The sequence below is a fragment of the Carassius gibelio genome, chromosome A2 (genome assembly GCF_023724105.1).
Source record: "Carassius gibelio isolate Cgi1373 ecotype wild population from Czech Republic chromosome A2, carGib1.2-hapl.c, whole genome shotgun sequence".
In the NCBI taxonomy this organism is placed as follows: Eukaryota; Metazoa; Chordata; class Actinopteri; order Cypriniformes; family Cyprinidae; genus Carassius; species Carassius gibelio.
This window is the reverse complement of record NC_068372.1, coordinates 29,785,804-29,812,449: the sequence shown is the minus strand read 5'-3', so window position 1 is coordinate 29,812,449 and position 26,646 is coordinate 29,785,804. Positions and strand designations below refer to the sequence as shown.

At 35.4% G+C, this 26,646-nt stretch overlaps 2 protein-coding genes across 4 annotated transcripts; both read right to left on the bottom strand.

Annotated features, from left to right (window-relative positions):
* Positions 1-55: 55 nt before the first annotated feature.
* On the bottom strand, positions 56-19,804 carry upf1 (UPF1 RNA helicase and ATPase). 2 transcript variants are annotated; one of them, XM_052534723.1, is made up of 24 exons: positions 19,381-19,804; positions 17,723-17,859; positions 16,641-16,730; positions 16,382-16,549; positions 15,064-15,244; positions 14,815-14,976; positions 13,842-13,929; positions 13,496-13,594; positions 13,081-13,189; positions 11,703-11,862; positions 11,506-11,624; positions 10,474-10,638; positions 10,195-10,309; positions 9,421-9,564; positions 8,099-8,312; positions 7,216-7,333; positions 6,833-6,989; positions 6,515-6,657; positions 5,543-5,717; positions 5,205-5,286; positions 4,504-4,665; positions 3,602-3,825; positions 3,358-3,480; positions 56-2,283 (listed from the first exon to the last, which is right to left on the bottom strand). In XM_052534723.1, exons 1-23 carry the CDS (start codon positions 19,549-19,551, stop codon positions 3,361-3,363), a joined length of 3,303 nt encoding a protein of 1,100 aa, XP_052390683.1. In that variant the 5' UTR covers positions 19,552-19,804; the 3' UTR covers positions 56-2,283; positions 3,358-3,360. The 2 variants fall into 2 exon arrangements, with proteins under 2 accessions (XP_052390683.1, XP_052390693.1); XM_052534733.1 differs by having other exon boundaries at positions 13,845-13,929; positions 19,381-19,741.
* Positions 19,805-20,793: 989 nt separating this feature from the next.
* Positions 20,794-26,390, bottom strand: pgpep1 (pyroglutamyl-peptidase I). Of its 2 annotated transcripts, XM_052534703.1 has the most exons (5): positions 26,100-26,390; positions 24,975-25,027; positions 24,778-24,894; positions 23,514-23,746; positions 20,794-22,685 (listed from the first exon to the last, which is right to left on the bottom strand). In XM_052534703.1, the coding sequence occupies exons 1-5, from the start codon at positions 26,128-26,130 to the stop codon at positions 22,493-22,495; spliced, it is 627 nt and encodes a 208-aa protein (XP_052390663.1). In that variant the 5' UTR covers positions 26,131-26,390; the 3' UTR covers positions 20,794-22,492. The 2 variants fall into 2 exon arrangements, with proteins under 2 accessions (XP_052390663.1, XP_052390671.1); XM_052534711.1 differs by lacking the exon at positions 26,100-26,390 and having other exon boundaries at positions 23,514-23,742.
* Positions 26,391-26,646: the final 256 nt, after the last annotated feature.

Sequence of the window (26,646 nt, the reverse complement as noted above, 5' to 3'; positions counted from 1 at the left end):
ATTCAATATTTAAGCTTCATAATAGATAATTCACAAGACAATGAAGAACTGCATCTGGTGAAAGAAATCAACATTTATTCATAACGTTACAAGAAGTACATATCGTGGGGGTGGAAACTTTTTCCACAAAACAAAATCCTGAATTATACTTCATATCCTGATGTTTATCCAACGTTCCTCTTCACTGCAAGTTAAAGCATTTAAATGTGTTGTAGATTTCAATGAAATCTGAAGCAACTTTCGCAGCAGACCCTCAGAATATCCCAGTCTCTTCACACTCGATAATAACCAGAACGCATGGCTGTGGATCACCTTGGCCTTGTTGTGGATGTTAGGATCTGATTGGAAAACATTTGGCTGATGTCATATCAAATCCGAGCACTGACGTTAACAAATGAAGTATGAAATGTGAAAACTAAACCTGTTCAAGGATTTTCAGAGAATGAGTTAATTCTAAAATCAGAGGTTAACATTGGAAAAGTCTGAATATATCAGTCGCATCAACATTTTTGCGACCTTGGTTATGAACGAATCATGATTGTCTTGTGGGCAAAAAAAAAAAAAAAAAAAAAGAGAACTCAAAATACATCTTGTGCTCGATGGTATAAAATGCGAGTGGTGGTACTTGGGTAATATTAAAGTCTAAAGGGCTGCAAGTGTGGAGTAACATCAAGGTACAAACACTTTAAAGTAAAAGTACAAAGTTGAGGCGACTGGATCGGTCGGAAAAGATGTTAAAAGCTGCCGTAAAACTCTGAATGGGTCCGTCGAAACCAAAGAAACTTGAGCAATTTCCACACTGAGAACTTCACGTCAGATTGCATACAAATAAAAATACAAGCTACTAAGAAGAGGAGGAAAAAGCAACTAGAATGGGGGAAATGCAAAACTACAATCTACCACAACACAAATAATAATGGAGGAGGAAACACACACACACACACACATCTGTTGGGAGCGTAAAAAACGCCCGCTCTCTCTGACATCATAACGCAAGAGTGCAAGACGAGCCTCTTAAAGTCAGACACTAAAACAGCGAGAATCTCACCTGTCTGTGCGGCGGTCTCTGAGACGCAACAACAATACGACTGCGTCCTGATTGGACAGCATAGCAGTGGGAGGGGTCTACTGTGATTGACACATCTGTCTCGTACCAAATAGAAAAGATTCAGATGATCGGGTTTCATCTGATTGGACAGAATAGCAGTGGGAGGAGTTTGCTGTGATTGACATGTTACATCGAACAGAAGTTTCACCAGATTTCCGACGACGTTCCCGACACACAGATCCGGGTGATCTGGATTGATTTTTAAGCCACATTTAAATCAAGCAAAGCTAAATAGAGCGGTTCTACTTGACTGCTTTTATTCTAGTCGAACAAAAAACATTTTAAAACAGAGGGAAATAGGAAAGGATAGATCCCTTCGGCAGGGGACAAAAAGGAATTTAAAAGAAAAAAAAAAAAAGAAATATCCCAAAGCCATTTCTAACCCAAATCACCTAGCGGAGAGCAGACGAGATGTGACAGGCCCTCCGTTTGTTACCCTTTCCTCAAAGTTGAATCGTCCTTCAGAGTGTCCTAGCACCTTGGTTGGAGACGAGAGGCGCTCCGAAGCGAATGAAACAAACCGTGAAAACTCTTCCCACAAGCGTCCGTTCTCTCAAAGATGTGCGGTGGTAGAACCCGAATGTCAGATGTCAACTTTGAGGGGCACTCTTTATTTTCCCGGAAATCAGCTGCTTGGAAAGCGTTTGTAATTACTTTAAATACGTCACCCCCTCTCTCAGCTCGTGGAGACGACAGAGCAAGCGTGGTTTCTGCAGGTAGTTTTAAGAGAACTTCATCTTGGCTCCGTCTCTGTTGACAGGGCAAGGCCTGAGGCTGACGTCGGCAGCCCGGCTCGAGAGAGAGAGAGAGAGAGAGAGAGAGAGAGAGAGAGAGAGAGAGGAGGCCGGGAAGGGTCCCTTGCGCTCCAGGAGCCTCCTTCACGCTGCAGAGTTGCAGATCGAAGATCTCGTGTTTGGTCTCCTCCTAACACTGCGTCTCCCCTCTCCTCAACGAATGGTGGATGTGTAGTCCGCCACTCACACGATCTCGTTCGTCCTGTCCAGCTTTACTCCCTCCTGTGATTGGTTTGATTCTCTCCTGTTGCTCTCACACCATGGTGCTTCAGTTGTAACAGTGGTAAACGGGCATCCATGTTTGTTCTTTTTTTATATTTACCCATATTTAAAATGCTGATGAACTAAGCACAGCACAGGCCTAGCTCCTGTTCCAACAACCTGCGGACACAGACGGAGAAACACAACAGCGTTAGCAATGGGGGACTTACACACATGAGGTGGTTCTCCATTCATAAATGGCTAGAAAAAAGCAAACTGGAGCTAAATATACAACTTTCTACATTGTGACTAAATCTTCATTCTGGCGAATAAATGATATCTAACATTAGCCAATGTCTAATAACTTCTCAGATAACCTGTTTTTGATGTAGGCACCGTAAACTCTAGTGTGAAGGCGCACAAATCACCGTCGCTTTCTCTCACACACACACATACATATATATATATATACATATATATATATATATATATATATATATATATATATATATATATATATCAATCAGTCTGGCGAGTAAACTAAAATATTTACTAGCCAATGGCGATTCAATTGTCAAGGTGTTCGTAGAGGGTAGATAAGTAGAAAAACATACACACAAAGATGCTATTGTAAACTAATTAGCTACTGTTTTTAAATTGAACCAAAAACATCAGGTTTTAAAACTGGGCTTCACTGAGGTCATTTTTTAGATTATAAAATTTAGTTTTAGTAACTTTTTTGCGTTTTTCTTTAATTCGTATTAGTTTAAATTTATTATAAACATAAAAACTTAATATAGTTTCTTTAATTTTTAGATTTTGTTTTTAATTTTAGTTAGTTTTAGTAATTTTTATTATTTTTCTTTTATTTCTATAATCGTTATAAATTATTTTTAATGTAATAGTTAATGGTATTTTAATCATTTTACTTATTTGTATTTTTTATGTCTATATAGTATTTATTCAGAAATCATTCTAATATTCTGATTGGCTGCTCAAGAAACATTTTTGTCTAAACCGTGATGCATAAATGTTTCAGGATTCACAGATGAACAGAAAGATCAAAAGAACAGCATTTATTTGAAATAGAATCTTTGTAACATTCCAAATGTCTTTACTGTTACTTTTGATCTGTTTAATGAGTCAAGGTTACGTTGTTTCAAAAAGCCTTCCGACTCCAAACATTTGAACGGGAGTGTATGTGTGGTCTTGTAAGATGTGTGTGTGTGTGTGTGTGTGTGTGTGTCGTCTTACACTCTAGTACTGTGAGAGTCCAGTCACTCCTCCGTGTTGATATGCCCGTTCTCCTTGGTAGGTGGAATCCTGGGAAAGCGCCACGTCCATCTGGGATTTGAACTCATCACCCAGGTAGCTATCCTGTTTCACACAAACGACCAAACACTGAATTTAAAACTTTAGGATTACCAAAACAAGGTAGCTTCGACCCAGACTCGAGAGGCTTATAGCATCCCACTCAAATGTGGTGATGTGAGATCACCTGAGAGAGCTCGGGCTGGGACAGTCCAGGCTGGCTCATCTGTGACGGCTGGCTCATGGTGATGTAGCCCTGGGTCAGTGGACCCTGAGAGAAGGGCTGGGACACTAGATCCTGACTGGCCTGGCTGTTCGGCATGTTGGCCTGACCGCTGCCGTGATTACCGGTGCCACGGTTCCTCTGACGACCTCCACGACCCCCGGTCTTTCCTTTAGGAGCACCACGACCTGTAAACAGAGAGAGAGAGAACTGATTAATATTCCTGATTCCCGCTTCAACCTTCACATGTAGCTAAACTCATTAAAGGAGCCAAATAGAGTTCACTTCTAATCAGTGTTGGGGAAAGTTACTTTTGAAAGTAATGCATTACAATATTGTCTTATTCCCTGAAAAAAAGCAACTAATTACGTTACTTTTCATGGAGCGTAATGCGTTCCAAACAATGAAGCACAATAGTTAGTTTATCTAAAGTCATTTTTGCTAAGTTAGTATGTTTAAACTGGATCATCAAAGGAAAGCAGCAAAGATATTAGTTAATAAAATGGATTAGATACATTTGTGCTATTTTACATATTTAATTATTTCTGGTTTGCGTCATATTCCGAGTTTGTATTTCACCGTTTTAATTCATTTTGATGAATACTAAATCTGTAGGATGAATTAATGCACATTCACATTAAGTCTAAAACTTCATGTACCCCTCTGTACTTCCAGGAGACTTGTCAGTACATGGGAAAACAAAGTAACTGGCGGATGTAAATGAAAAAGTAATGCATTACTTTACTAGTTACTTGAAAAAGTAATCTGATTATGTAACTTACATTACTTGTAATACGTTACCCCCCAACACTGCTTCTAATGTTAGTCAAGGTGTCTTAATGGAGTGTTTTGGGGTTTTCTCTCACCGGCTGCGGGTCCGTTCACCTGTCCCAGGTACCCAGGCGGAGGCATGGGAGGCATCATCAGATTGAACGGGATGGGGATGTTCATGGAGCCCATGGGGTTCGGCCCCGTCCCGATCATACCGACCTGGTCATGAGTCTGGAAGTACATATTAGAAGGACGCCCTGCAAAGACAAACGAGTGACAAATTACATTACAATATTTGTCACAAATAAGCATTACTAAAGCAGGTCCATCATGAAATAACAGTGTTATTATATTATCATCGATACATTATTATGATTTTTGTTTCTATTTTGAACTGTGTTTTATATTTTTCATATTCATTTTAGAATTTGTATATAAATTACAATTACATTTTTTTTTTCTTTTATATTATATATATATATATATATATATATATATATATATATATATATATATATATATATATATATAATATTATTTCGTGTTTTCTTTATTCGCTTTTGCTTAAAATGTTTTAGTTAAATATGTTTTGTAAAAGTTTGTTTATTTCAATTATATATTATATTTATTTATTTAGTTAAATATAACCGAATAGAAGTGGATTCATCTGGTTGATGCTTAAACTAACCAATTAAATTAATTTATACGTTGAGATACAGGAAAAATAAGAAACTAAATTAGAACTAACTACAACTGCAGTGAGACATGAGCAATGGTTATGTGATGGTTTTCTCACCAGTGCTGCTGCGATCATACACAGATCCAGGAATCATGGCCTCTCTCGCGTCATACATGGCAGTACTCATGAAACGGGCTCCCTGAAACACACATTTACACTATTAGGAGAAGCATTTTGCGACTTATGCTTATAAATTTTTTTGTTATCTTGGTGGTGAATGTAATGCTACAGATGCATAAGAAAGCACTAATACAGAAGCACTATTAATGCAATGCTTATTTTTAAATGCACTTATAATTAAGCAGCTTTGCATGCATGTACAGCCGTGCATGTGAATCAGCATGAAAAAGAGCCAGAAGAAGCCCTGACTGTGACTGTGTGTGTGTGTTACTCACAGGGTTGATGGTGTTGACCAGCTTGCGTGGTTTGCTGAACTGCATGAGGCTCTCTCTCAGGTTGTTGAGCGGTCCTTCCACCAGAACCTTCTGCTCCTTGTAGTAGTTGAGCAGGTGGTTCCACAGAGGCTGCTTGGACAGAGCCTTAGGGTTGCCCACAATGATCACGCCATATCTGCACACACACACACGCACACAAACACACACAAGGAAAACATTTTATAAATCAGCTTTTTTTCCAAAAATGCATAAAATATGCACAAATAAATATAACATACGCAATATACATAAAAAAAAAAAAAAAAAAAATTCTGGATTCCAGTTGAATATTTTAATGCATGTTAATAATCAAAAAGCATGTCTATCGAATTCAGAATTAATTAAAATTTTAGCAATACCACTGCCCTACTTTTTCTGGATTCTGTGTTTTATGATTGAATGCAAATTTATTATCAAAAACCATAGCAATCAAATTTCATTTAAATAGTTTTACTTTTTAAAATATAATCAAATTTTAACATTTAACGGTTCCTTTTATTTTTTGACATTGCACATCAGAGGTTTACAGTTTAAATGTAAACATTTTTTAAAAATGTTTTAATAAAATAATTTGTTTTTATCATTACTTTAAGAACATATACTCTGCATTAAGTTACGTAAATTAAATTAAGTAATTTAACTTTCCTAATTTCTTCAAATTACTGGTGGGTTCTAGTGAAGAGCTTTGAGTTTGTGTGTGTATGTGATGACAGTTTTCTCTCAGAGCAGCTCTAGATTCTAAACAGCAGTCTCTTTCTGGTTTAATATACACAAACACTACCCTGCAATTTGATTATGTTGATTAAGTCAAATTCTGAGACATTCCAGGGTAATAAATTCCATTTTATGACTGGATTCTGTGCAGTGCATACAGACTCTTGAATGATTCTGAATGGAAATTCCCTCCATTCTCTAAGAGTCTGCTTTTGTTACCTGGCTCTGGTTAGCGCCACATTGAGACGCCGTGGGTCGTTCAGGAAGCCGATGCCCTGGTGCTCATTAGCTCTGACACAAGACAGGATGATGAAGTCCTTCTCTCTGCCCTGGAACGCATCCACGCTGGCGATCTCCACCTCCTGTAGACACACACACGCATCAATACATTACTCTGACACGCTGCAGCGTGATACTGGATGACAAACAGCCATTAAAAAGAGCCACTACTACAGTAAATCTATCTTTCACCAAAACGCGCTTTTTTTTGACACCCTAAGTGAGGGTTTAGAGTAAACGTATGTAACAGATCTGTACCTGGTATAGTTTGGTGTGCAGAGAGCCGCTGAACTGCATGTACTGCACCAGGTAAGAGCGCTGGCCCTCGTAGGGTGTAATGATGCCGATCTGGTCAGGTTTGGCTCCGGCCTTCAGCAGACGGGTTGTGATCTTCTCCACATTAGACGCCTCAGTCCTGAACACAGAGATGATTGTATCAGACTGGCCCTTTGAATAAACTTCATCTAATGCTGGTAAGGAGCATTTATTAATAAGCTTATGGATTTTCAAAGGTTTTGACTTTTTTTGAATCAGTTCTGCACAAAGCCAGCCTATCACAATGAGCCTTGCTGTTCTGAGAAAGCATTTTGTGTGCAACATGCATCTGATATTTGTGTTGAGAGTGGGATGTTTAGATCTACCTGTTGAGATAAGAGGTGCCAGAGCTCGCGATCTCCTCTTGGCCCTGGGTCACGTAGAAAAACATGGGCTTATCGGGCTGAGGCCACTGAAAGTCAAAGCCTTTCTTGATGCGATCAGCTGGAGAACAACAGAACATCACCAACGTGACACACAGAATATAATCTCTATATAACTAAACAACTCTATCTAAACTGAATTTAAAGGCATAGTACACCCAAAAATGAAAATTACCCCATGATTTTCTCACCTTCAAGCCATTCTAGGTGTATTTGACTTTCTTCTTTCAGACAAATACCTATGGGATGTCCTGGATCTTCCCAATTTTATAATGGCAGTGAATGGGTGATGAGATTTTGAACCAAAATAAACTGCATCCATTAATCATAAAAAGAGCTCCACATGGCGCCCGAGGGTTAATAAAGGTCGTCTGAAGCGAAGCGATGCATTTGTATAAGAAAGATATCTATAAATATTTTAAAGTAACTCTGATTGTGTTCGTCTGAAAGAAGAAAGTCATATAGATCTAGGATGGCTTGAAGAAGAGAAAATCATGGGGTAACTTATTTTTGAGTGAACTGTCCCTTTAAAGGGGTCATATGATGTTGAAATATCATGTCAGTGTTGGAACAAATAGGCCTGTGCTTAAAATTCTGTCAATGGAACGTCCCTGACATTATTACTATGAGATACATTCTCATAATGTTGAGAGGAAACGTTCTAAGAACATTGTTTTCTGAATTATGATGTTTTTAATAATATTAACATTATAAGTGGACCTCAGAGAACAGCACAAAATAATCAAAAGGCAGTTCATGACCTTTTTAATTCAATATCAACACAAGTTAATTTTAAACAAACACTGAATAAGTTGAGATGCCGTACCAGCGGTGACTCCGTTCTGCAGAGAGCCCTCGTAGAAGATGTTTGAAGGGAAGGCGCTGAGGGCCGGGTGCATGCGGTACTGCACCTGCAGACGGATGGGCCTGATGCCCAGGACCACCAGCCTCTCAAACAGAGACTGAGACAGACCTGCTTTAGCTGCCTTCTTACACATGACCACAGGACCCAGCTGACAGTGGTCACCCACCAGAATCAGCTTTCAGAGGGAGAAGACGGTACACTTACTAAACAGATCATTTACAGTCACACAGATTTAAAGTACTGGATTTTCTGGAACATAAGTCACCTTTTTTATAACCGTATTTTCCGGACTATAAGTCGCACTTTTTTTCATAGTTTGGCTGGTCCTGTGACTTATAGTCGGGTGCAACTTATTTATCAAAATTAATTTGACCTGAACCAAGAAAAATGAACCAAGAGAAACATTACCGTCTCCGGCCGCCAGAGGGCACTCTATGCTGCTCAGTTCTCCTGTAGTCTACACTGAACACATAGAGCGCCCTCTCGTGGCTGTAGACGGTAATGTTTTCTATTGGTTCTAAATAAATGCGACTTATAGTCCATTGCGACTTATATATGTTTTTTTTCCTCATTATAACGTGTTTTCGGACTGATGCCACATATACTCAGGTGCGACTTATAGTCCGAAAAATACGGCATAAGAAACGTAAAGGGATTTGTATTTTTAAATAATCCAAAGTGACTTTCGTACTGAAATTAACTTAACATTTATAGAAAAATTTATGTTCTTCCTTTCGCTCACTTTTAATCTCTATATCACGTCATTTAAAGTGTTAAAGCAGAAAACACTGTAGTTGATATATTTTTACTAAAAAATATCAGAAATCATTGGCGATCATTGTTTTTTGAACTTAGTAAATGTGTGTCATAAATATATGTGAATACAAGGATTGGATTAAATGCAGTGTTTTTTAGTTTTCTGTTTTCAATTTAATTGAGGGTAAAACTTTACTAATTTAGTTTTTATTATGTTAATATTTTGTCAGGTAAATTCACCTGATTAAATGTGAAAGATTCTTTGTGAAGTGTATGAAACTAAAACACATTGGGTTTTATTTACCAGAATTTTGCATTATTTCTGAATGTAATCATAAAATGCGACTTGTCTGTTTTTTCTCTCAACACTGCAATTTTGACCAGATGTGATTTATATTCAGGTACAACTTTTCTAGAAATCATAGCATATTTAAATCATGTAATGTCTGTGTGCTAACATACACAATGTGCAAATTGTTTACAGATTAATAAACATCGGATAAAGGTGAGCGTGTCCTGTCACACACCTGTTTGGCCCCGAGCACCACTGGCACCATGCACTCGGGCTCCGTGGCCTGTGTGCTCTCATCGATGAGGATGGAGCGAAACTGCATCTTAGCCAGACGAGGGTCACCCGCACCCACACATGTGCAGCAGATCACATCTGCATTCTGAGAGACAGAGACAAAGAATATTAGAACTTTTTCCAGTAGGGCTTTAAAAAAATATATAATTTCGAATATTCGTCGAATTTAAAATAAAAATCCACATTCGAATGCAAAAACATTGCATTTGTATTTTAGGTGTGCATTAAGGAGGCTGCCTTATAAGCCCCGGGTAAATTCACATTCAGTGTTCCGTTCTATCATTTAACTATGCATGCATACATGATGCGGTTTTGTTTATAGTTGTTTAACCAACTTAATTAACTATAATTGGTTTATTAAGATTATTTTAAATAAATTTTTTTTTCCACAGTCATGCTTTCTTATGCTTTGAATAAACATGCATTAGTGATATTTAGCTTGAAGCGCCCTCTTGTGGCCTCAGGAGAGAAGCCAAAAGCTTTTCTTCACCCTAACTGAAATTATGCATTTTAAATTCGAATATGATTTGAATTTTGATATTTTAGTGCAAAATTCAAATTTAGAATTTCCAGTGCCAAAGAAAACTGTTTATGCATTATTGTGCTCCACCGCCTGCAGCGTTTATATAAATAAACACACTGAAAACTCAACTTCAGACTCCAGAAAAACGTAATTTCGCTGTGTATTTTCCAGCATTTAGTGTCTAAGGTTTACCATGAGCAACTCTCTCTCAGCGGTTCGTTTGAGAGCTCGGTAGCGTTTCTCATCAGAAGACGACAGCTCGCCAGTTTCGTCCTTCAGCTGCTGCAGTTTCTGCAACTCTGGCATGCTGCAAAAAAGACAGACACACATCAGTCCTCATAAGATCTCTGCCACGCTACAAAGCATTTATATCTCAACCCTAAATCTGAGTGATAATAATGGGAATGCCAGCCTTACCGAAGCATTCATTCACAAACACAGAGATCAAATTAAGAACAGAAAAGTCTGCACCTGTCCATGTTGCGGATCTGATTGTGCAGAGCCAGGAAAGACACCGGGGAATCGATGGCCTCACGACTCTTAGCGCACAGACGAACCACCTTCAGTCCCGTCTGATGGATCTTCTCTGTCAGCTGATCCACTGCGATGTTACTCGGAGCACAAACCAGAACCGGACTAAACCATGAGATTGACACAAAAACAAACACTCCGTTATTATTTTGCCCTATTTTCCCCAAATTTACTTTTTTTCGGTTTACAATTTTCTAGATTCAATTTTTTCCGCTTCTAATTTTTGAGCATAAAATGAATTCTGGATCCGTTTTAAAGGTAAAATTTAATTTTACAAATCAAAAAGCATGCGTAATTATTGAAATCATGAAATCTATACAATTTAACAGTAATTTATTATATATATTTATATAAAAATATTGGCCTTAAGAAATCAAGTTTTATTTCCCCCCAAATTCTGTTTTATTTTAACAACATACAATTTTTACAATAATAGAAAAATGTGTGTTTGTTTTTAATCTATGATTTAATTCATATGTATTATAAAAACCATTGGTCATCAAACATAGCATAAAATATAATCAAAACATGACTGCGACAATCCTCAAAAAATTAATTATTAAATGTATTATTATTACTCTTTGAGAACTATTCTACTGTACAATAATAATATGCGTCACAATTTCTTCAACCTTATTTTTTCTATAAACAACACTTCATATATTTAACATATTTAAATAGTAGTCTTTCAGAGATTTTATATTTTAGAGACAAATTTGAAGGGTACAGTTCTACATTTGTTTTTTTTTATTATTAAATAAAAATGTACCAAATTCCCAGACATTTTGCATCATTTTAATACTGGATTGAGATTCCATATTTTCCATATTGTGGAAATCTTAGGACCCTAATATTACAACTATAAGATATTTATAAAATGACATGAGATTAAATATTCAATATAGTGGCCTTTTAACTAAATGAATGAACTTGAGAGTATAATGCACTGTAGAATCAGGGAACGCGTCTCACCCGTTGCCCTGTCTGGCCAGATGGTAGACGATGGTGGCAGAAGTGACAGTCTTTCCGGTTCCTGGAGGCCCCTGGATCAGACTCAGGGGTCGCTGAAGCACCGTCTTCACAGCATAAACCTACATCACGCCAAAACAAGATGAGTTTCAGAAACCTGAAGACGAAGGGCTGAATCAGAGGAGGGGACGGTTCTGTACCTGCGAGTGGTTGAGGTCTGGCAAGCCCTGCGCAGTGAAGCGTTTGGGCAGCTGGCATTTAATGATAACGTCCTCCACCTCGTGACCCAGCAGTTTATGGTAGATGTAGCCGGACACCGAGGTCTCGTCCACCGCAAACGTCTTCAAGGCGCTCTGCATTCTACATAAGACAAACAAAAACAGTTAATTTGAAAATTATAATTGGAACACAGGTGTTTTTTTTCATACAGTCACAAATAATCGGGACTGAAACTTTTAAACTAAAAAAAAAAACCCTGCAAAAGACAAACAGAAAAATCTCAGGAGAAGTCTGTGAGACTCATGCATTATATAACTTGAGATGTCATATATGACAGCTTTATGTGAAAAATGTGTTTATTATGCAATCATTTATGATCTTTTTGGATTTGGAAAGCTCCATAGAGTGTGATGGCATGGTTAATTGCATAATTATTATTCTAAACTAACTAAATTCTAAACTAAACTAAAAAAAAAAAAAAAAAATTCTGTTACTTGAAATAAAGTGTTAACTTAAAAAAAAAATTATGCATTTATTTCAGTTAGTTGCAACAAATTAGTCTTTTTTTATTTAGTTTTAATAACAAACTAAAATATAAATCTTTTTTTATAAAAAACACATGGACCAACAAAAATGCAAAATGACAAAAACAAAAAAACTATTTTACATATTTTTTTATAAATAATAAAACTAAAATTAAAATGGAAAATATATAAATATACATTAATTTCAAATATGAATAAAACCAGTGTATTCTTCATAATTTTAATCAGCCCATACAAAACAAACACGTTTGGATAAACATGAAGGCATGTAAATAAAATTTTCTTTTTTTGGAATAATAAAATATAAATAAAATATTTCAAAATATATTTTAGTTTCAGCTAGTTGAGAAGGCAACATTTCTCATTTCATTTTATAGTTTAACCTCATGTACTAAAAATCACACCGGAATAAAACCTACACAGACATATGCAAAAAAAAATAATAATATATATATATATATATATATATATATAACAAAAATAAATAAAAAATTTAATAAAACTTTTAAATTTACATTTAAATTATAAAAATAAATACTAATTAAGAATATTAATACAAAGGAAAGTAGCATCTCAGTACTAAAATACTCTTGCATGCATTTTTCATAAATGTTTAATTTGCATGCACGAAATAATTTTTTTAAATTTAGAAATTGAGTAATTTAAATTGACATGAAAATAAATAAGTGAAATGAATTTGAAATGTTGAGTGAACTACTCCTAATATTTTTGGGTGAATTATACTGTATAGCTACATGTAGCAAAGTAAATGGAAACAGTTTAAAGGACTAGTAAAAGATATAGCAGGACTAACCGGTCAAAAGATGTTGACTTCCAGACAAAGTCCACCTGGAAGTTATGTGGCACCTCCACAGGAGCACCAGCACTGCTGCGCAGCTCGATGGCGATTTCATCTCCATAATCTGAGAGGGTCTCGGTTAAGGAATCAACCATAGATGCTTAGATACTAGTACATCAAAACAGCACAGTGAGAACTCACTACTGTCTTTCTGCTGATATAATGAGTGCTTGCAGAACTCACGGTCACGATGCAAGTGTGTTGTATGAGTTTTGCTATGCAGAGGTTGCAATTATGTTGCTAGTGCAGTGTTCTGGGTGTTTGCTTATCAAATCATAAATCCTAAGTTTGAGCAATGCATGCCTAAGCACATTATCAAGAGAGAACAATTGTGTGACAACAGCGAGTTTGATCATTGCTGAAAGGATACTGTCCGGGACTTTGATGACGTGTCCGATCCCTTTCCACAGCGGAGCCAGGTCTCCTTTATAGCGCAGACAGATCTCGTCTCCTTGCATCAGTCGCATGTCTGATAAACAACACCCACACGGAGAAAACACAGTCAGAGAGACCACATCCCGTGGATTTATGCTTGAATTCCTCTAATTGAGCTATATATCCATCACATACACAGTACAGCACCACAAACACACATGAGTGCGTACACACACTCAGGTCCGTGCACACATCGATGAGGGATGCATGGGACACGGTGTTAGGGATGGGATGGATATGAACCACTTGTAGACACAGAAGATGATGAAAGTAATTATTACCACCTGAATCCGTCTTGGGCAGAGTGAAATAAGCTATCCGCTTTTTATTCAGTCCCAAATCCCACCTCACTGTTATATTGTCTTGAGTCTGAAGTAAAAAGACAGGAGACAAGCAAGCAGAATAAATGTCAAAGGTTTTAACATTCGCAGTAGTAAAATAAAATCTCAGGTACAAGAAACGATCAGGACAAATATCTGATTAAACGGATTAAATAGAATTTAAAATTAAAACAATGTGGATGCACAATTAATGAAATCACAATATAATTTATAAACATCCTTTTAGACACGGATATGAAATTTCATCCAATATGAAAACTATATCTTACAGTTCAATTTGCAATCACAATATTTGATAAATTAATTGCACTTTAAATACTTTGTATGCAGCCCTATTTCTAAAGAATTTTAAAATAAAACTTTTTTGCTTGCAAGAGTCATATTCCAGAAATAAAAAATCCCATCAATTTACAGATTTTTAGCAATAATTTGCAATGTTTCTAGACAGACCTATAAACTGTAATGTAAAGTGATAATATGTGCATCTGTACTAGCTATAACTCGTCGTGATTTTATCTTTATTTTTATGAAATCATGTTTAATAGCCAAATTCCTGGCGAAAATCTGAGGCTGTTACAATAAAAAACAGAAATCTGGTCTAAGAGTGAGCACTCAATACCATGAAGCATTGTGAATAATTGAATCAGTTTTCTTAATCTTAAGATATATTTGAATAGTTTGTAATAAACTTGTAGGTCTGGTTCATGGCTGAACTATTTATTGATTTTGCCTATGAAGAAACTGAATGGGAAAAGTACTTTCGGTTTTTAAAAAGTGGGCGGCCACTGTTGCACTCCATAGTTCAAGCAGCAGGTTAACCAAAAAATAAATAATTACTAAAACAGTCTTCATCAGCATAATTTTCCACTAGTTCAACCATGGGAATTGCTGAAAGGCAGAAAGGCTTTCATACTTGGGACTCTTTGAGTTTCTTGTCATAGTCAGCCTCTAGTTTGACCAGTGGCCCAAAGATGTTCTGGTACTGATAGGCATCTTCGTAGCGTAGAAGAACGTGCTGGGGTTCCTCATCCACTCCAGGTTTCTCCAAATCTTCCAGAGTCGCTGTTGGGTTTTCCTGCACGACATGACAGAACGTAGAGTCATGCAGACAACAATAGGATGCTCAAAACTGCGTTCGTATGCATGAGAAAGTTCACGATACCTTCCAGAGCTCCTCGAGTTTATTGATCTGCTGTGCCGTGATCTGACGGGCCCTCAGCTGCTCCTGCTCGGACGGGATCTTCACCAGCCAGGACAGGAAGCAGCGGTCCTGGATGAGGGGCTGCCACTGAGAGCTGTCCCAATTAATGTCCTTCAGACTGCTCTGACTGGCACACGGCTGCCTGAACACACACACACACACACACACCCATGAGACAGAGGCACTGCACATGCTTGATAAGCAATGGTTGACAGCTTCTGATTAACCAGAGCAAAAAAATATTGTTGTGCCTTCTTTGCCTCAAGTGGTGTGATTAAATTTACACAAAACATTTAAAATAAAATATTACAAAAACAATAATTCTCCTGGAAAATTTGCATTTATATCATGTAACTAGAAGGAGATCAATATATAGAATAATTACTTTCAATGACTTGAAATTTAATAGAATTTAAAATAATGGAATTTAATTAGGCCTCAAGTTCTTTCCCTGGATGTACATAGTTGCTATTTCTACCTTTATTTTTATTTTAAGATATATATATATATATATATATATATATATATATATATATATATATATATATATTTTTTTTTTTTTTTTTTTTTTTGTTAAAATGTAAAAAAAAACATTATGAAACTGTTCTTGTTTATACTGAAAAATATTATTTATTGCATGATTGCATTGAGTACTATATGTAAACTGAATTATGGTATGTTTGTACACCCATGAATGCTCAAATTAAACAAAATAAAATTCATCCAGTTAATATGAGGGACAATCTCTATAGAAAAAGAAAATAATTGAATGCATTGTTTTTATAAATGCATTTATTAATACATAATATTTATCGAAATTATATAAGGAAAATTAAAATATTTATAAAACATTCTTTTATAAACACGCTAATATAAACACATTAAAAGCAATTATTCTAGCACACGAGACACATCAAGTACAAACCTGGTTTCTTCTTACCCTTACGCCCAGTCTCATTATGTAAAAATAAAAATACGGGTAACTTTAGGGACTTTCCCATTTCACATTTTCAGTAAGCCTGTACCATCACACATGCAAAAATCTAATATTAAGTTTAAAAGCCTTAAAGTGTCACATACAAACCATAAAGGGGAAATCTATCTGGTAAAAAAAGCTATTTTTATTGTTATTATTTAAACCAATGACTAAAAGACATCTAAAAGACATCAATTTAGATTTGGTTCATCCTAATCAAAACAACCTTTCCTATAGTTACTGAATATGAGTTTGTGAATCGGAATGAAATAAACGGTTTGCAAAGGAGACGATGAGTTGTACCTGCAGAGGAGCACCACGACAGAGTCGGCTTTAGCCGGGATGAAGCCAAGCAGGAAGACATTACGGCAGCCGCAGTTATAGCACTCCAGAACCGTCTCTCCCAGCGGCCCGTCCTTATGCAGAGTCACCTCCTTACATTTGGCCCTCACCAAGTGGTTCACAATATGACTGAGAAAACAAACGTGACCAAAAACCATCAGCTTTTGCGCCTTAACAACACAGTAGCTTGAATTTAACAGCACAAACTTGGTGGACTCACCTGCCAGAGGTGTTCCCGCGGCCGTTGCAGAACCATTTCTTGCTGGTGTTGCAATAGACCACACATGCTGGATCATGGATGCCACAGTAGCTGCGAACACACAAAACAAAAACCAGCCCACAGAATAATTACTGAAGCATTCTAATAGTCACACTTCTTCTGCTTATACTTCTACACAGTACATTTACCACTTAAAAAATTAGAGTTGGTATGATTTATTAAAGCTTCCTTGTCTCTTCTACTCACCAAGGCTGAATTTATTTGATTACAAATACAGTAAATACAGTAATATTGTGAAATATTATTACAATTTCAAATAACTGCTTTTCATGCGAATACATTTTTATATGCAATTTATTTCTGCGATCAAAGCTGTATTTTCAGCATCATTCCTCCAGTCTTCGGTGTCACATGATCTTCAGAAATCATTCTAATATGCTGATTTGCTGCCCAAGAAACATTTCTGATTATTATTAATGTTGAAACCACTTGTGCTGCTTCATAGTTCGGTTGGACTTTGTCCTAAATAATTTTTTTAGGATTCTTTCATGAACACAAAATTCAAAACATTTGATTATAACCAAATATAAAAATATTTAAACATAATATTTCCCTATATTTCTTCTATAAAATTATTTGAAAAGCCTGTAATGTCACTTTTGATCAATTTAATGCACCCTCACTGAATAAAAACAAATTTCTTTAAAATAAAAACTCAAACATCTGACAGGTAGTGTATGTAGATAGAAAATATCTACATTTTCATATATATTCAAATGTTTTCATTTCAATGCATCATTTTCATATTAATTAGAATCTAAAATCTGGCTAATAAATATCTAGCTCAAAAACAAAAGACCTACATCAAGCATAATGTACAATCAGAGGAGTGGTGCATAATCTTTTGTATAAATAATTTGCTTGGGGAAAATCTCAATTAGACAGCACAGTGTAATTAAACCGAATTCTGGAAGTGACCAATCAGATGCAAGTATTTCAGAGAACTGTGCATTACTGTATAGCTCTCACAGCTGCAGACACATGATTATGGTGCATGCGATCAGGCCAGGTGTCATCAGTACCTGCAGGCGTGCACCGGCAAGTCTTTAGTGTAGTAAGTATCTTCCTCATCCTCCTCAAAGTTCAGCTCGGCCAGAAGTTGGCTGGTCTTTACCACTGCGTCCTCTCCGTTGGGCAGAATACCATCAGGCCCGTTCACCTGAATGCAAAACATTTCACCTTTAAGGCTACCATACAAACAAATATCAAAATGTACAATGAATGCAGTGCACATTTCACCCTTTAATCACACACATCTGCAACTTGAACCAGCAAAAACACATTTAGATAAAGATTTATCACACCAGATAAAGCATTATTAAAACAAACATAATTTAATCAAATCATTTCCATTTAAAACACACCTGGCTGTAAATAATAGATACCATACAAAAGTAACCTCTCTAATCAAACGTGCTCTTATAAAACAGGTGTAGTTCATAAAAGTCCTTCTGAAACACAGATGTGAGATAAACTACTGCCATAAACAATATACCATGTGTCAGATAAGATGCATGTTATTATAACACCAAAATAGCTCATAAACATCTACAGTGCATCACATCATTATTATAACATCAATATACAGTGCTGTTCAAATGTTTGGGATCAGTAAGATTTGTATTTTTTTTTTAAAGAAGTCTATTCTGCTCATCAAGGGTGCATTTATTTGATCAGAAAAAAGAAAAACATTAATATTGTGAAATATTATTGGAGTATTTTTTAAATAAACACTGTTTTTAAAAAATATTTTTTTTCATCAAAGAATCCTGAAAAACATATCATATGTTCCAAAAAAAATTAAGCAGCAAAACATCAGCATATTAAAATGATTTCTTAAGATCATGTGACACTGAAGACTGGAGGAATGATGCTGAAAAATACAGCTTTGCACCACATAAATAAATTACATTTTAAAGATATATTAAAATAGAAAAGCATTATTTTAAACTCCAATAATATTTCACAATATTCTTCTTTTTTTCTGTATTTCTGATCAAACAAATGCAGCCTTGATCAGCAGAAGAGACTTCTTTTTTTTTTTTTTTTAACTAAAAAAGAAAATCTGACACATTCCAAACTATTGAACAGCAGTGTAAATGTGAGATAAACTACCACAATAAACAAAACACCACGTGTGTCGATGATCAAATAATAATGCATGTTATCATAACACCAAAACAGTTAATAAACCTCTGCATCACATCATTATTATAACATTAACACAGTAAACAAACACACACCTGTCAGCTGTAGCTAACTCAAGCCATCTGTAAAGGAAACCCCATCTCTGAGAATAAGCTGCTGTTAAATATTTTAAGTAAATTAGTTTAACACCAACGTAGTCCCTCTGAGAATACACAAACACACACCTGAGATCTGCAGCTAATTAAGTTAACCAACCGAAACAACGACCTGACGTAACAGATTTCATCACTACAATTAACAACATAAGAGCTAATAGGTTTGGTTTGTAATTTATAAGAAAATTACAAATTAAAGCACTAATGAAATTCACTCAACACACACACACACACACACACACTCTCTCTCAGGCGGCCTGCTCTCTCGTTGCTAACGCTACCGCGCGGCTAACGCCTGCTAGCTCGCCATATTTGGACTCAAACGCGCACCGTTCCTCATGAAAGAACGCTTTATTCTGTGTTTTGTACGTTTATACCTGGTTGTCGAGTTGGCTCTGGGTCTGGCCTTGAGTTTGGGTCTGGCTGGGCAGCGTAAAGTCGGTAAACTCGAACTCGGAGCCCTGCGTGTCGGCCCCGAGCAGCTCCGCTTCCTCCGTGTCCAGGAAGGTGAGCGTCTGCGAGCTCGGCCCGTACGCCTCCACACTCATCTCTTCTATAGCTTTATTGGCTGTCTTTTCGCAGAAAACAGAAATAATCCCTCAGTGATGCGAGCGTCCGAGGAGCGTCGGGCGACGTTTGTTTTGATTCGAAGTGAAGCGAAGGAAACGGCGCGCGCGCGCGACGAGCTCGTGCAGAAATGAAATCGACCGATTCCGGAGAAGATTCGACTCCCACTCGAGTGACGTCACGGGGGAGCGCAACCGACGTAGAGCGCACGGCAGCGCTGACGTCTACACACATTCGCTGTTTTGCAGGAAAAGAGCTGTTTTGTTTTGTAAACAAATTGCTGTCATGAAAATACAGACGATCATAGAGCTTCTATTGATGTTAAATTCTTTAAAATAAAGGTTTAGCTTTTCTGAAATATTATATGCATTTTATGAAAAAATATTTTACCCACTTTGACCGACTTTGGTTTAGCAAGAGTACAAATAAAGACAATATAATACACTATGTGAATGTGTAGTGTAATGTGCTAAAGTGACAAGATTGGCTCCATCTAAAACTGTTGTACAATTTTAAACACATAAAACTTTTCACTAGTGATTTAATACTTTCTGTGTAATAAAACGAAATATAAATTATTATAATTAGAAACTATTATATATTGGCAAATGGAAATCATTATACATATGATTATGAATTCTAAATTACTATATTTGTATTACATACACTGCTGTTGAAAAGTTTGGGATCAGTAAGATTTTTTGTACTTTTTAAAGTCTCTTCTGCTCATCAAAGCTGCATTTATTTGATCAGAAACACAGAAAAAAATGAATATTGTAAAATATTATTACAATTTAAAGTCTTCTATTTTAATATACTTTAAAATATTATTTCTGTGATGCACAGCTGTATTTTCAGCAGTCTTCAGTGTCACATGATCAGAAATCATTCTAATATGCTGATTTATTATCAATGCTAGAAATTATTTGACGAATAAAAAGTAAAAAAAAAAAAACAGCATTTGTTCAAAATAGAAACCTTTTGTCACAAGACTTTACTGTCTCTTTTTATCAATTTTACACATCCTTGCTGAATAAAAGTATTAATTTCTTTCAACTGCAGTGTATATAAATGTATAATATAAATTAATCTTATAAATGTAAGATTTTGGAATAAAAAACAACTACTAAAAATAAGGCAGATTTTTTTATGGAGAACTACAGTTTGTAAAAACAGTGTCAACAGTGGGAATAATAATGAATACGTAATAATCACCACTGTAATAGATGTCAGAATATTTAATACAATAACATGGGTCAACGGAAACAAAGAAATGCTTTGTGTTTAAGGCAACATTTAAAAAAAAAGGTTCACAGCATAATCAGTTTGGTCCACTGGGTTTGTGATCGATAAGATCCCAGTAAAAATCTTAGAAAAACAAGCGAACAAAAAAGTCATAAGCAATTCAAATTACATTTTATAATATCAAATAATGGACTGAGAAATTATGGTGTCATATTATACAATATGATATATGATATGCAGCATTTTGCAAAGAGTATATGTCATGAGAAAATCATGAATAACGTCCTCTGAGAGAAGACAAACATCTTCTTACAATCAGCTCATGATTTCACATTTCATTGAATTCATGTAAATAAAAACCACACAGTTAATGTCTTAACAGTGCTGATAGAAAGTAACCTTACATTACTCAAAAGGCATCAGGTTCATGTGTCTTTGTGTTTTCCCTGTACATAATCGGCTTGAAATGAGGAAAAACATTTAGATTCGATGCTCGTATCCTAAAGTCTGTGTGTTCACATTGGCACTTTAATGACCAGACAGACATGGTTATTATCTCTTTTATCACGCTCCAGAAGGCAGACCATAGCTTTTATTTTGTCATAATTTTAGGTCTCCTCTATAAAAGCACCCTTTGCATCTGCTCTTCAGTCTGTGATTAAAGAAACTTTCTGGTCAGAGTGTGTTTGTGGTATAACTGAAAACTGCAGATGATCGAGACCAGTCTGAAACAGTATTATTTAACATATCATCGAAATATTAAAATAGTTTTAATTAGCACTTTGAATTAGTTTTGTGTATTTGTTTCCTTTTCTAAAGTTTTAGTGATTTAAATGTTTTCTATTATTTTTATTATTTCTTAAATATATTCAATATCCATGTAGTTTTCATTCGTTTTTATTTTTTATAAAAAAAATGTAACTTTTAAGTAATTTATTTGTTGGTTTTATAATCATTTTTTAAATGTATATTTAGATTTTATTAATATTATAATATTAATTTAATAAATTAAATTTTGTCCATTTTTATTTTTAGAGCTATTTTACTTTTTAATATTTTGAACACGTTGTTTTAATATTTTTTAATTTGATTTAAATTTTAGTTAAAGTTATAGTAGTTGTTTTTTTGTAATATAGTTTTTTTTTTTTTACATTTTAAGTTTTGCTAAATTTTTATACATTTTTCATTATTTTAGTGCATTAAGTTCACCTAAATTAAAATAAAAAAGTTGCTGGGCATCACTTCAATTAACAAAATGTTAAATTGTTTAAAATTTGAATTATTCTGATTGTGATTAATTATATTAACCCTGGTTTAAATGGCTTAATATTTAATCTGGTGAACAATGAAATAAGACGGCAAGAGAAAAACGCTAGTTTTGCCTCAACTGTTTCAAAAAGTCATTTTTGAATTATGTATACGTAGTGTCTTCACATTAAAACAACATTTCCAAGTCATTTTTATGCATAATACCAAATCTCTGCATGTTTCAAGTGTACACCATTAAAGTGCTTTCTTGACTCTTTGAACGCAGCCGTAGGATTGAGTTTATCTCAAACCAGCTGACTGATCCTAGTATGCAGCACACAAATTAAGACACGGATGTCTTCAAATGTGCATGAACTCTCGAGTCCAAGGCGAGGCTACATAACTGCGTATGAGACTCAGCTTGTGCTTTCATTGGTCGTGCAGACAGTGTTTCTTTCCCTTGTTGTTCTCCATCAGTTCGAGCATCTCCAGGATGACGGCCCTGAGCGCCCGAGCGAGCTGCTCTGCGCTGTAGGGCTTCCCCAGAGGAGGAACATGCACAAACGCAGACCTGCCCTCGCCCAGAAACAGAGACCTGTAGTAGGTGTAATCACACAGATACCTGCGGAAAGAGGACGGAGTGTTTGTCAAGAAATACACCAGTGCTCTGTACACAAATAAACATTGCCTAGAATCTACTCTTCCAAGATTAGGACGAGTTTCTTCAACCACTCCAGTCCTTGAGTTAATCTCTTGAGAAGCGAAAAACTGTGTGATTGTATGAAACACATCAATCAAGACATTTTTTACTTCAAGCCATTGCTTCCAGGCAAAATATGAGTCCATAATCCATAACAATGCTTCCTCCAGTGGACAGGAGTCCATCTACAACAGTCACTCACATCAAAATCCAGCCACATATTTGCTTGGAGTTGTTTAAACGGTGCTTGATTTGTGCAGATTTCTCTCCTGATTCAGATTAGACTACTCTTTCACTGGAGAAAGTATTACTATGGACTCATATTTTAGCTAGTTTGAAGTAAAAAATGTCTTTTAATAATGGATTTTTTTTGTAGAAACGCAGCTTTTGTCTTCTCCAGATGTTAGCTGATGGACTGGATTACTTGTGGATTATTGTGATGTTTTTATCAGCTCTCATTCTGACGGCACCCATTCACTGCAGAGCATCCATTGATGAGACACTGATGCAATGCTACATTTCTACAAATCTGGGGAAATAGATCTGGTTCACTGCCCTTCAATAAATCCTCATTATGTTATGTGAAATACTTGGCAGTACCCAACAAATCACAACTTCCACTTTTTATATAAAGAATATATTATGATTCTTTTTTTATTTATTTTGCAGATTCTGCGAGGTGTATGTAAACATATGAGCATGAGCGTACATTAAAGAGCTTTTCGCTGCATGTCAGAGAGATGTCCATACCTTCCAGCATCCTTTGATACAGACACAGAGACGCCGAGCCCGGCCGAGTCGACTCTCTTACAGACCGTGTCCATGTCGATGACAGAGTGGATGCAGTCCGGTCCTCCTTCCAGACAGCAGCGGGATTCAGGACAGAAACTGCAGTTGTCGAGACGCATGTAACCCTGATTGTGCCCACACTGCTCGAGCGTTACTGTAGTGGCCATCCCAGACACTCCCACGTGGACCACTAGCTTCGAAAAAACAGGAAAAAAAATGTTTAAAAAAAATTTACTGATGAAATGAACTCCTAAATTAGAAAGATAAATCACTAGTTCTATTATATACACTGGTGGCCAAACCTTGTGAATTATTAAGATTTTTTAAAGATGTTTTTCATGCTCAGCAAGACTTCTTTAATTTTTTTTTTGTAACAAAAAAAAAAAAGCAAAAGACGTAATATTGTGAAATATTATTATAAACTTATTTGGTTGAAAAAAAATATTGTGCAGCACAACTGTTTTCAACATTGATCATAATCAGAAATGTTTCTTGAGCAGCAAATCAGAATATGATAATGATTTCTGAAGATCATGTGACACTGAAGACTGGAGGAATGATGCTGAAAATACAGCGGAGCATCACAGAAATAAATTACACTTTAACATATATTCACATAGAAAACAGTGGTTTTGATTTGTATTTACTGTATTTTTTTAACATATAAATTAAATCTCAATGAGCAAAAGAGATGTCTTTCAAAAACATAAAAAATTTCAATTATTCCAAACTTTTGGTCACCTTTGGTGTATTTAACATGACCTGTATGAATACATTTTGCTATTCTAAACAAATAATGTTCAAAATGTATGGTTTTCTGTATATGTACACAGACCAAGAATTATATGAATCATGTTAAATGATCAAATATTAATTCCATATACAGTAAAAAAAAAAAAAAAAAATATATATATATATATATATATATATATATATATATATATATATATATATATATATATATATATATATATATATACACTGAACACCTAAATTGTCAGATTAATACATTAATATTATTATTTCTACATTGCACACAACTACAGAGCAAAAATAAATATAGCAAACAGAGAATAACTAATATATATATATATATATATATATATATATATATATATATATATATATATGCATTATAATATATAAAGAACTTTACTTGTATAACACTCTGAAAACATTTAACATCACTAAACAAAACAACACAAGCATGATCTCATTATTCTACTTGAGGAAGATGCTGTTTCCATAGAGCAGGCAAGAGAGTCTGGACCGCCTGATACTCCACAGGAACTTCTGAGACGTGAAGCTTTACATCGTGACCCAAACCCAGTTTCTCCAGCTCCTGACCAGAGGAAATGTTTATGTTAAAGTCATGCAGATGCATGTGAACAAACAGGAAGTACAGCTCACAGATGATTATACCTGTACTGCCACCCAGCTGGCATTGACAGCATGCTCCCCGAACGGCTCAAAACCTACAGAAACACAGAGAAACACAATCAAATGGCAGAAAACCCCTTCAGAGGGACTCGAGACCCCTCATCTTACGTCTTTTATAATGGACCGTTACGCCTTTTACACTCACTAAGGCTTCAGGACGCTGAAGTCAGCTAAATCTAAACCCTGCAGTCCAGAGTCCAAGACCTGATCCTGCTTTAATCAGTAACTCAAACAAATCTGTGGTTAAATACTGAAATTACTTACTAAAAATAAATAAAAACTAAATCTAAATCCGAAATTGAATAAACTAAACCAACAGTAAAAACGAGTAGGAATGAAAAAGGCACATAAAAATAACTAAGAAATTTATCTGGAATTAAAACTCAAGATATAAAATAAATTCCCATCATAAAATTCAAGATATGACTTTAAAATAACAGTAATACAAAAAAAAAGCTGACTCCAAAAATCTTCAAAGAATAAAAAAATAAAATAATAATAATAATAATAATAATTCAAATGAACACATTTAACATTAAATTTAAAACTTAAATTAAAGATGTCCCAAAAACCACTATGGTAAATATAAAAACTATATAAATATAACTTAATAACTATATAAATATAAAACTATTTATTCATATAAAAATAAATAAATAAAAATTGCAGTATTACCATGGTAAAAATAAAAACTAATAAATAAATAAATAAATAAAAATTTCAGTATTACCATAGTAAATGTAAATAAATAAAAAAGCTAGAATCATGGTCATTTTAAAAGAATAAAAAAAACATGAGCACAAAACTACATATGCAGAAAAATAAATTAAATAAATTAAATTAATAAAATGAATAAAATAAAATAAAAACACAAAACCGTGTTAAAAACTGTTTTCATGCCTTTTATTTTTTACCAACAGCATGGCAGATGCTTTATGCTATTTAGTCTTGTATTTAGTGCTTTAATCTTCATCATTTGAATGGCATGAAATCGACAATAATGACATCATGCAGCTGTCACTAGAAAAACTCTTTAAACTGACACAAGAATCACACGAGCCATCAAAACAGCCCGTTTTTCGCTCCAATACTGCCATCAGAGTTTACCTGTCACGATAACCGTCTTCTTCTGCTCCATCGCTGAGAAATGAGAGAGTTTCGATCAAGAACAGAACAGAGATTATCAGACGAGATCTTCTCAAACTGAAATAAACACATCACGCTCCTGCTCTTCCTCTCGCTGTCTGAACTGAGACCGGGGACAACAGCGCCATCTGCTGCCCCGGATGTGTCTGCCCTCGGCAAGTATTCAGTCAATAAATAAAGTGACAAGACATTCAGGAGGAATTTTTGAGGTGTGGCAACATATGGCAGACGTATACAGTATGTACTGAATTTAGTCACAGTTATCACAGTTTGATGATAAATATATGTGAACACTACAAAAGGACACAGGCTATCATTTACAAACTTAATCTCATGCAATCAATGTCTTGCATTTAAAACAGTTATATCAAACATTACAAACATATAAGGAATAAGTGACCATACCCCATAAGCACCACCACACTCACTAATGCATACAGTATGCAACGACATGTAATCATTTCGGGGGTCATTTTGGGGGTCGCGAATCATTTGAATCAGTTCGGAA